Here is a 12,622-nt window from a genome sequence, read left to right on the forward strand (position 1 = left end):
AATTATGGATTGATAAATTACAGATTTGCAATGAAGAAATTACAGGAGCCTAATATATATATATATTTATACATAAGGATCATGTAATTTATTCAGTTTATTCAACCACTACGAAATGGCGACTGTTTTATATTACATTTTTACAGAAAAGGAAAGTATTTTTGCAAAGCCTATAAAAGTCTCTAAATGAATGTTTAGTAAAGAACTTTGCAATAACATTGTGAAACCCATATCATAAAAAATATCTCCGATAATGTACACAAATGCGAAACTATCGATAAAAAATTGAAGGAAAACGTATAAATGGCTCAAAACCAAGTTAATGAATCAATTTCTGAAGCATATGTAAAGAAGGAAACATTTACAAAATCTGAAAGGAATCAGTCGATTTTCCAAAATCAAAATATTACCTGGGTGAGAATAGCATACTCGGCGCGTTCTGGGTAAGAGAGTGAAGTATTCAAAACTGCAGTTGTGTTGTGTTGTTGCTGTTGCTAATCCTCGAGTCCAGCTTCTGCTAGACGAAATCCACGAGTTTATTCACCTTCAAAAAGTCATAGACTAGCATAGGAAACTTTAATAGGTCGTAGTAGGACAAACCCAGACACCTTAGAATATGTACCAGCAAGCCTGCTCATTGTTACATTTCGGAAAAAACGGGAGGGGTTTTTGACCACCCTGAAAGGAAAGGTTTCTTCAAGGATCAATCAAGGGATTCAGCACGGTACCAAGAATGTGCCGGTGGGACAAGCCAAGTCATTTTATCAGTATGTTTTCTGGCAGAATACAGCTCAAGTAAGTCAGACAAATAGAAGTAGCCAGAACCTCTTCCGCAGTCTTGTTTGCCAGGGCATTCGCCCCTTCATTTCCCCAAATGTCCACATGTGAGGGGATCCACTGAATATTCACGTCACAAGAGGACGAGACTTGTTTTAATTTAGGGAGAATTGAATTTCCAAATTTTATCACCAACGTTACAGCAGTTTCACAAATGTTGGTTGACAGTGCGGCAATCAGTCATAATCCATATGGCTTTAGGGTCTAAAAAAGGCATTATATAGCTCAGTCCCTCATCGATAGCAACGAGTGCACAAAAATTTCTCAGTACTATTTTTGATACAAAAAAGAGAAAATCTGCATAAAGTTATGCACAATGCCAATACTGACCAGATTAGAATTGAACTGAACAAAATTAATGCAGAAATAAAGTAAACTTATGCTTTGCTTAAGAAAAGAAACTAGTTGGAACTATGTAAGAGACTCGAAATTATGGAAATTAGTCAAAAATATCAGTAAAGCTCAACAGCAGACGGAGAAATGTAATACTTTCCTGGATGGGACGGGAACATTTCCAGGGACGAAAAATCCGCAGCTTTGCTTGGAGCGTACTATCAGAAGTTAAGTAAATTAACTTCCACTGCTGAGACAAGAAAATAGAGAAAAAGTCTAAAATTCTTGCCCATGGCGGACGCAGTTCTATATCGGGCAATATTTTATTCGGTAAAATTTTCTCTATGCATGAGCTGGTGATGGCAATGAGAGATCTTGACCTCACCAAATCCCCTGGACCTAATGGCATCCACGGCCAGATGCTTAGCCACATCGGCACTGGTGCAAGACAAAGACTTCTAAACATCATTACCAAATTCTGAAATCTCAGCCGGCTGCCGGGGGAATGGAAAAAGGCCATTATAGTTAATATCAAAAACCCAGGGCAAGTGGTTAGTTCTTCCGAGAATTATAGGCCATTGCTCTGACTTGTATATAATGCAAAGTTATGGAAAAAATGACGCCCCGATTTTCCTTCATCTTGACAACCACTACCTTTTGCCAAAGGAACAGTACGGATTCAAGATGGTTCACAGCACAACAGATCAGGTTCTCTACCTCTGCCAGACGATCAGAGATGCTCAAAACCTGCGTCCGACAAATCATACAGTGGATGCTTTTATGGACCTATCAAAAGCTTTTGACAGGGTCTGGAAACATAAATTGATTGTTAAACTATACAAGGATTTTGGTATTAATGGAAAGACTTCATTTTGGATCTATGATTTCTTGAGAGACAGACTGTTCAGAGTGAAGCTTAATACTACCATGCCAAATAAATAGCTTTAAGATAAGTCAGGTGTATTTCAAGGTTCAGTGTTGGGCCCTACTCTTATCTTCCTGCATTTGAATGGCGTTGAAGAGGTAATAACAGAGAGATGTGAGATCGGTGTCTGCGCAGAGGACATTGCCCTCTGGAGTTCTGGCTCAGATGAGGATAAAATTGAGTCTAATATTATATTTACCCTAGCAGACATGTGGACCTTCTCCAAAGATCATAAGCTGACTTTTAATCCCTCTAAGTCTATTGTCAGCTTTCTTACTATTAATAAGGGGTTGTATAATTTATCAACCAAATATTTTTATGGCTGAAATGCCTCTCAAATTTGAGAAGCATCCTAAATATCTTGGTTGTACTCTAGACCCTGAATTTACTAGCAACAAGCATGTGGAGGTATTAGTACTGAAGTGTAGGAAACGACATAGTATTATGAAATATATTTCGGGAAGAGATTGAGGGGCTGAAGCAGAAACTTTAAGATCTACCTATTTGGCTATTATCCGTCCCATCTTGGAATACGGCCTTCCTAGCTACTGCTGTGCGTCTTCAACTAGCCTACAGAAATTGGAGAGCGTGCAGCTTAGAGCCTCTCGTATTATAAGTGGCTTACGTAATAGTTGCCCAAATGATATTGTGTTGCTTGAGGTGGACCTTCAGCCTCTGAGTCTCAGAAGGAACTAGTGAAGTATTATAACAAACTTTACTGCTACAGTTCACAAAATCGTGCATCTGATTTATTGCGCATTGGCGAAAGACTCATAATAACGAAAGACTTAAGAAACACAGCCCGTTTAGTCAGACTGAGCATAACAATTTACTTGACCCTACAGTAGAACAGTGCTCCTTGAAGCAATGCATTGACCCCTGAGTGGGGTTTCCAACGGTCAGTTTCCATGCTGAACTACTGTCTAAACCACAAAGAAAAATGACGCCCCAATTTGCCTTCAACAATTTCCTCTTGAAATTATAAATAACACACCGAACGGCAATACGTTTATGTATACTGATGGTAGCAAAAATGAAGAATCCCATGTTGGCATTGGAGTACTTATCAGGAAACCACTGGAATTGTGAAAATACAGAAAAGAATTCTGACTTAGCTCAGTTTTTAAACTGAAATTGTGATGGCTATGCTAGATTTGACAAATAAAATGTTTCAAGAAAGGGCAGAAGGGAACGAAGCTAAGTGGCATAAGGGGAAAATGAAATTTTTTTTTAAATTCTCTCTGTCAGTTAAACCACGAACTATATGCATCATGAATAACGTTTTACATTATTAAAGTGGTGAGTGTTATACTTTGTACAACTGGTAATTACTTTAAAAACTGTTTAGAAGTCGGAGTAAATTAAAAATATTTCTTGAAAAAGAAAAGTAACTTTAATTTAGGACAAAAACATATAAAGGCAACTGATTTCAGATCATATCCTTTTTATATTAAAGTTGTATTTTATATATTAAGTAATTTCTTAGGCTGATTTAAATTTTAACGCTTGCAGTTCGCGTTCACAGATTTTCTACGTAGTATCTATGTATTTCAAACGTATAAATTTGGTAATTTTTTATAATTGCTGCAATTTATTATTTTATAACGAACTAACCATGGTAACAAGAGGTATTTGCTATGCATAATAAGGAGAATGTGCTCATTTTTCTGTGTTTGTTTCAAAATGCCTTTCTGACAATCAGAGAGAAATTTGAAAGTTACTACATAAATATATTTATACGTATACGTTACAGAATGGAAAGCTATTTGCGGCTGCAAATGCGTCACCTGTTACAGAAAACCATGAAAAATATTTGTACACGAGCCCTCTTCCTTAATTTTATCACGCAAAGATTTTAGATACATCATCACGTACGTTTATCTTCTAATGTGAAATTAATTATTCACTCACGCACTTCACATGCTATAAATTTTAGTTTGCCATAACGGAATATCAAATTAATTTATCTTTGATTACCACCAAATCATGGAATAACAAATCTTAATCTGTAATAGCTCTTTTTAATACTTACCACATAAAATGTACTCGTATTATAAAAGAATATAGTTATGTCTTCTAATTCTAGTTTCTTTCATGATTCAGGTAATTCTGTAATTAATTCCGACAAGTTTTAAAACTAAACTGACTCAGTAGGAGTCATTTCTACACAGATTATTTGATTTTCCTGCTCATAAATTTTCTGTTTGAGTTCTTTTGAGTTTGTGTAAATTATGGTCAGTGACTTTATTAGTTACATGCCCCTTTTGCATAACATTTCATGTTGCACGGGAATTCTGAACATGATTAGCAAAAGTAAGTTACATAATTATTTTGTTTTAATCAAAAGTTTTAGCCCTGAAAATTATTGTAAATCAAACGAAAGAGAATGTAATCAAGCGTAATAAAAAATGTAATAATTGTAAATCAAACGAAATTATTGTAAATCAAACTTACCATTCTCACATCATCAATTTCGCTGATGCTTCTTATGTATATGTTAACTCGGACCAAGGCCGGACCATCTGAAAATAAAAGTAGGAAATTAATTATCTTTCCTGTTACTTTATCTGCGCATTTCTGAGTGAAAAATTCTTCCATTAGTAAAAGGATAGTATTGTAATCTATTACACTGTTTAGTATAAATTGCGTGTATGGTGTCATATGTAAGACTTTATATTTCAACAAAATCTGAATTTACACAAATAAAACAGTTGCTTTTAATTATATATGCAAGTAATCAAGAAAATTACTCGCACCGATTTTCCCACTGCGCAGTTCAGTTAAAATTACAGTGTGATAGCTCCATCATAAAACTCCATTTAAGAAAGTAAAACAAAGTATTAAGACTTCAGGACGGAGAACTATTTTTAATTACTTAGATACTTATCCTTTATTCAACTTATTTTTGTTCTGAACTTTGCATTTTAGCTTTACAGCTGATGCTTTAACACTAATTGATTTTTCCGAATCACGATCCTGTTTGCAGCATCGTTTGAAATTACTTCCTTTTGTGAAATGAAATAAGGGGTATTTTCAAAGTAAGCTTTTAGCTTCTTTGATAATATTCGATAATCTATCAAAGGGAAAGTTTCCCTGTCTAACAAATTTGCAGTTATTTGTTAGTCTAATGACTAAGAACCTTAAACGAGAAACATTAAGTGCAATTCAGGCAGTCTTTTCATAAAGTTCTATTAATTGATGCTTGTTTCATTACGCTGATGTAGTTAAATGTTTAAAAGAACTATTGTTTTATTATTTAGATTTTACATGATGAATCCGAAACTTATGAATTTTTAATCTGCATCTATCATATATCGTCTAAAAGGAAATATTATAAAATTAGCTCTAATTTAAATTCCTTAGCTGACGATCTGTTCAACGTGTTATTAATAAAATAAAATTGTGCTACGTAAATTTTTGTATAATTATTACTATTACGTATAAAATCTTACTTTAGCAGATTTAATACGTTATGTATTTTATTACATACATTTATATATTCTTCTAGTGAATTATTAACCCGTCAGAGAAGTTTTCAGTAAAACATTTCACCTGCTGGTTTCACCATAGCTTTGTATCAAGGTTTCACTATAGCGATTAAATAACTCGAAAACTGAAGTAGGAGGAATACGTTGATATTTAAATATTCCCCAGAAATATAAAATTGATGTTTATTTTGAGCACTTGCACATACTGTCCAATGTGTGAATTTAAATTATTTATTTGGCAATATAAAGAGCGAAATTCCTTCAGACTTTTAATCTCAGTCCCTTATATTACCAGATAAGTATCAGTAAGAAAAATCACAGTGGGGACGGGCTCATTTCCTATACAGTCTCTCCCCTCTACTTCCAGCATCAACATATACAGGATTCCACCCGATGCCACTTTAATAGCGTAGATATTCAAATAAGCCATCACAACGTCAATTTAGAATTCATATTTTATCAGCCAAGTAAAAGCCTGGAAAAAGCCCACTGGCTTCGAACTGTCAGGAAGAACGTGAGGCGGCTGTAATGCGCGATCCAGTATCTTCTTGAAATAATTTAATTTCCGATACCATCCAACTTCTCAAATTACCAGAATATACTCACAATTTTAGCTAGATAAAATTTGAAATTCTAAACACGTATTATACATTTTGTCATTTGTTTAAAGGTTCCGAGAAATATCTCATTATACTTAGAAATAATTATCGATTCTTTTCAAACTAACTGAACACATATTTTCCATTTTTATAAATCTAATTTATATGTGTGGTTAATACTAATCTAAAAGTAATACCACTTACTTTGCTTTCAATTATGGACGTATCTTTCAGTAAAATATTTAATATTTATTAATACTTCAATAATGTCCCTAAGTAAGGTAACTGAGCATTACGTGTATTATATGAACATGAAAACTTTACCAAAACTGGTAGTTTTTTTTTTAATTTTTTAAATTCTGCATAATTATAGATAATACTGAAAACACTATGCCTCACTTGATTGATTTTTATACACCAGTCGAAGGAGAGTTTTGTACATTCAGTCGTGCATGCTAGCTTGATAAATATACATTTCTTTTTCCCTAGAATTTCATTAAATGAACTACAAAGAAGTAAATTTAGACAAAAATATCTTAAAGATTTGATTGAGTTGAAAGAGAAAATTGAGTATCTTATTTAATAAAAAAGCGAATTGCGGAGGGAAAATTTTAGTTCCATCTATAAGATGTTCTGAGAGATTATTTTACAGGCGAAATGCATACTTATTGAAAGAAGGAAGTGAAAAATGGAAAAGAAATAAAACTTTTTGGACTCTTAAATAGAAACAACAGTTAAAAAACATTCTGAAGGAAATATATCATGCTTAATTTCTTCTAGCGCTGACAAAACGCTTTTGCTGAATAATTTTCAATATTTCCGGTTTAAAATGCAAGAACATGTGGCGATATTTTTGAGCGATTCTCCGTTAGAAAATATTTATTCCGAAGTGCTCCTTTTAAATTCAGTTTTCAAAGGTTCCAAACTCGACAGCAATTGCCTGATTATTGTGTCATTCCCAAAGAATGATCGTTATCGTAGAAGATAGGAAGGAGCGTTGTTCCTTTGAAAAGAGTTTGAGAGGCACCAGCTGTGACCATTCCCTGCTTGCCCCTTCTTTTCCTCCGTCTCTTAAGAGGGCTCACAAAAGACTTGGTTGGTGTATGTATTTTGTTATATTATAGATTACTTACAATTAGGTTCGCTAGTATAGCTAAAAGGACGCTCAGAATGCAGAGATTTATTGTTGGGTGAATTCCTTTCGAAAGGTGTTTGGAAACTTCATCTTCGAGTGAGGATCGAATTTTGAGCGAAAGAAAATTAAATATGAATTTTGTAAAGAGTGAGCAATTTGCATTGTGTATTTCCTTCATAAACTTCCATCTTACAAAGGAGCTTCCAGTCAACTGTTATGAGTAACGTTCAGAATGAAAAATTCTCTAATATTTATATATTTGTTCGTATTAAGATTATGGTCTTTACAGCTCGTCAGTTACAAAAGAAACTTTTTGAATTGCATAGCAATCCAATATGCTGCATTAAAATTTAATTTTTAGTTTTTTAAAAAAAGTATTTTCTGTATAAAATATATAGAAAATAAAATCCAAAACTGCTCACATTTCACAAATGATTTCAAATATTGAATCTAGTGCATAATTTTTATCTGGATCTTTCCTATCTCTTACTTGACGCATTATTATGAATATGCATACATTCGTTTAAACTTTTAATACATATTTATGCTTTAACACCCCTTGCTTCTAAAATGTAAGATACGTAATTTTTTATTACACTAAAGCCATAAAGTAAATGATAATGATAGAATTTAGACTACGTCTAATATGAGAACCTTATTATTTTCTTATGCAGCTTTAGATTATTAAGAACTCATTTGTGAATGTAAATATAAAGTCCTAAATGGAACAGACAAATAATAATGGTAATAAAAATAAGAATAACCATAACCTAAAATCTTTCAAGAACATAAATCCTATTATAAATACTTTCTGGGTTACTCACAAGTATAATAAGTATAATTTTTAATAGCCAATGAAAATTGTTCTATATTTTATCGAAATACCTATGTTGAGGGCCGTTTAAAATCGCCATAAACTGACAGCGTTTGATACTCGTTTGATTCTTAACAAACATATTAACTGCATGGGGTTTGGTCTTTCCCATTTACCACGATATTTTCGAAGACGATATTTTTAAACGGTAAGTTTTTGAACAACTTCATTTTCGACGGCGATGTTTTGTACCACGATGTTTTAGAGCTGCGACGTTTTCTCCTTGCTTTCTTTTCTCACACGATATTTTGTTCGACGATGCTTTCGCTTTGCGTTATTTTCTCCCCGGCGTTTTCGGCCGCGATGTTTTCCGGGCACACTATTCCTAAGCGATGATTAGAAGATCTTTTGATGGGATAAATGATTGGAAAATCGGAAGATTTCTAGGATTCTAGGAATATTTCTAGGATTGCTAGCTCTGTTGCCCGGAAATATGTCCAGCAGATAGTTTGAACATTAGCAAGAAAGGCCAGAACAAGGATATTCATACTCCACAGTTATTCGAAAATATTATAATTTGATAATAGATGTTACAAAAACATACTACTTTCATTTAGTTCTGGATGGTCAATGTAATATAGAGTCTAAAGACAAGCAGTTATCTCCAGCAACGTTTTGTACTAAGACTTAATTATTAGCACAAAATCTAAAGAAAGAGGATTTTTGTGAGCAACCGATTTTAGTGCAGGTAGCATCAAGCTTGGATCTTAGATCTATGTATTTAGTTTTCTTTATTCTTACGGGTTATCTTAAGCATTGGATATTTTCATATTTATAGTTAAAAACTCAGACATTTAAGCCAAGCTGAACATTTAAGAAATTTACTACGTCATTGGTGTTAGATTAGTAGTGTTGAGGAATAGTAATGAATGATCGAACTTGATCCAAGTGTTTACAAGATGTTCTGTAAAATGCAAGTACTAGATTTAATATCTACCTATAAGGCTTGCCAAATAAGCATTCAGCCACGGTACGTTTTGAGAGCGATATATTTAATTTACACACAACTGAGTTGGTTAAGTTAAGTTACTTTGAGATCATACTATTTAGATGACGGGAATAGCTCTTCCGAGCTTTGGAGCTGAATTTGATTCAGAATGTCACTATTTTACAATTAAAACATCCATGTTTTCTTGATTCGAGCCTGGGCGTTTCGATACAGTACTCTTAAGCAATAGCAAGATAAAAGGATGATAACAACTTCTTTTCGGAACCTTGCAGATAATAAAATAAATCTTTGCGTCAGAGCAAAATTTGCTTCTCCAAAATAGTCAAAATGTCTCTGTAAAGATTATGTGGATGTGCTATGAAATTTGCTTAGAAATTAGAAGTGATGAAAATTCCTACAGCCTTTGTAAAGCTACCTTGTTTATTTTTGGAATTACCAGCTACGATGAGAGTGATTAAAATCATATATAAAAAGGATTTAAGTGTTATTTTGTATTTGTAACTTAAAAAATCTGCATTTCTATGATAAACATAAATACCTTGTGTAGTTTTAAAAAATCTTTCACATGTAAATGCGTCGGAATAACTATGGGCATCAATGCAGATACTTAAGTGTAATTATTGATATTGAAATGGAAGCTATTTTAGATACTTTTCTCTGAAATAATATGTTCAGTGCCTTAAATTTAGCGTAAAAATTACTACTCGAAAAATTTCTTTCATTTTCTTTAAAGCAAAAAAAAATTTTTTCATAATAATTTCTTTAATAGCATTTTAGGAAATGTACCAATGGTCCCAAAAAGCGCTGCATCAATAAATGATTATTTCAAACGCTTAACATTTTAGCAAATGGAATTTAATTTAAGCCAAATTCATCATAGTTAAAATACTAATAATAAATAAAAAATATACGCGATCAAAACAAAGAACAATGAAGTCTAACACTGTGAAAAGTACTAATTAGTCATCTAAAATATTAATTTAAAAAAGGAAAAATAAAATATTTTATATAAAAACAGTAAACCCAATTTTGAAATGAAATTACAAAATTAAAGCTTTAAAATTAGGATTTCTTTGAAATTTTTTCGTATGTAAATATTTATTTTTTTCTATCGGTAATAAAACTTTCATATAATTCATTAGAATTTATAAGGCTATAAGCTAGGGAAACTCAAATTAAATTTTAAATTAATAATATTGAGCTTAAAAAGTTTTAAAAATATTATTTTCATGAATTTTTTCATTCATCGCACAACTAAACTACAGAGAACCTCATTCACGGACATTATTTTGCGCATATATATGTATATTCTGTTGGTGTAAAATAAACGCATTTTTCTATTATTATGCAATGCTTGTAGGCTGTTGCTAAAAGATGTATACTGAAACCATTTTTCCAGGGGCATCTTTACTGAATGACTGTTATTAATCCGAAGGAAAAGAAGAGATGGCTGCATCATTGTTCTCTTTAAAAGCGATTCTGAGGCGGCGGCAGCTGCTCCCTTGCGAGCAAAGGGATGCCTCCACGATAGCATCCGGATGGCACACAATGGACGCCTTGATGTATAGAAGGTGTCGGAGCTCGGAGAATAGAACGCCTCGCGAAGTCCGGCCTGGTCATCCGTGAAATAAAGACTTCGAGCAAACTCGCGTGACGTCAGCTTATATCTGACATCCGAAAGCGGATCATTGCGCTCCACTTGTTACCGCCTTTTTGGCTCACCTTTTGGACGCCTTCTCGCAGCAGCTTAGACGCTTCATCATCCTGGCGCAAAAAGGCCTATCCGCCTTCTCCAGATGATTCTATAATTATCTGCTAGACTGACTCGCCTCACAATACCCACAGGAGAGGACACTTTACAGTCTGAGGACACGGGCTTTTCTCGCCTTTAATATCAGCTCTACTCCTTGCGCGGGTGTCCCATCCACAGAAAAGGAATGTAGTCAGACACAGAATTAGAGAGAAGTTGGAGTGCGCGATGAAATTGGACTTCTTTCAAGCTCTTAGATGAAAAAGAAATAGGTCTGAAATAGGTTAGATGAAAAAGAAACAGAAATTTGCGTCGACTATTCCTTCATAATGCAGCTTTGGAGAATTTTTCTTAAAAAATGTCTTTATAGAGTTATCTACAAATTCATATCTAGTTGCTATGAATTATGGTGATTCATTGTTATTTTAGTAGAATGAAGTATAGAGATCATAACGTTGAGTTTCATACATAATAATATATATTATAATAATCCGTTAAAATATTATTATTTAAATTTTGATTAAGTTTTTGACAAAATCCAGTTTTATTTTCTCGCATTTGATTTTCAGCTTCACTTAAAAAAATTCCCTTACTAAAGAAAATTTTATTTATTAAAATTTTGTCAGTTTACTTCTGTTTGTTAATTAGGTAACCTGCATGATAGCTTTAAATGTGTCGTCATTAATTACTCTGAATTTTAAAATAAAATCGGTAAACTAAACTAGCTCCTTAAGTATGTCCAGTCAGTCTAGGTTGAAGGTCTATTATCAAATCTTAGTGAGAATCTCTAATGCAAAATTTATAGAGCAGGCAAAAAATTATTTTAACAATTTTTATTTTATTTAATTTTTCTGTCTGTCAGGCTGTGAAAAGTTTCCTCTAAGCAGATTTCGTTTGATGAAATTAAGAAAGAAAGGAAGATGTACGACGATTTACAAATGCAACTGGAATCAACCGTCTCTTAAAACAGGTACCTTTTGATAGTCAAATTTATAAAAGAAAAATTATACAAAATGTATGAAAAATGTTAATATCTAATGAGCTCCAAGAATTACATGTACATCAAAAGATAAAATATAGTTATTATTTTCGGAACCTGAAACATATGCTGATTTCAATATATTATATGTAGAACTTAAAGTTTCTTAAAAATAACCTGAAAATTTCTTTTTAAGGCTCACTGGGAAAAACCATCTTAGCAAGTGAGAATTTAGGAGAATTGTTTAAAATTTCCTACTAATTTGTCCATTTTAGTGTTTTATCAGCTGACGACATTTTAACCTATTTAATGTATTTCAGTAATTATGCTTCTTTGCTGAAAATATTTTGAAACTTAAATTTGATTATTTAATCACAAAGAGGCACGCGAGAGTTATCTTCCAACTCTGTATCATCACTGATAAACAGTACCTTCTATTTAATTTCAAACTGAAACCAATGCACTGTTTGAATAAGTTGAAAATAGTATAAACATACGTATGTGAAAAATCTAGAAACAGGATTGAGTTTCGGAAAAAGCAGGTTTATCATACAACTATTTCAAATGAACGTATTTGCGCCTAAATTAATTAAAAGCCTGAAATTAAAATGTTTAAGTATTTCTCTTCATTATAGCTCCCTAAACCAAGATCATCAATTACAGGATTCTGATTCCAAGTGGAGAATGAGTTTACATTCTGCACTATTCATTGTTAAAAATTACTAATATAATATTTTATACTAATAATTAAAA

General features: G+C 32.7%; 1 protein-coding gene across 4 annotated transcripts in view; it reads right to left on the bottom strand.

Annotated features, from left to right (window-relative positions):
- GluClalpha (glycine receptor alpha 1) overlaps positions 1–12,622 on the bottom strand; it is a 704,157-nt gene that overhangs the window by 68,994 nt on the left and 622,541 nt on the right. For all 4 annotated transcript variants that reach the window (XM_085809817.1, XM_085809816.1, XM_085809818.1 and 1 more), the window contains one exon: positions 4,550–4,617. In XM_085809817.1, coding sequence (XP_085665943.1) covers positions 4,550–4,617 — 68 coding nt within the window. The remainder of the gene's footprint in view (positions 1–4,549; positions 4,618–12,622) is intronic.

Source organism: Stegodyphus dumicola, chromosome X2, assembly GCF_044657685.1.
Source record: "Stegodyphus dumicola isolate Sdum_Otavi_A_Nest chromosome X2, ASM4465768v1".
Lineage (NCBI taxonomy): Eukaryota > Metazoa > Arthropoda > Arachnida > Araneae > Eresidae > Stegodyphus > Stegodyphus dumicola.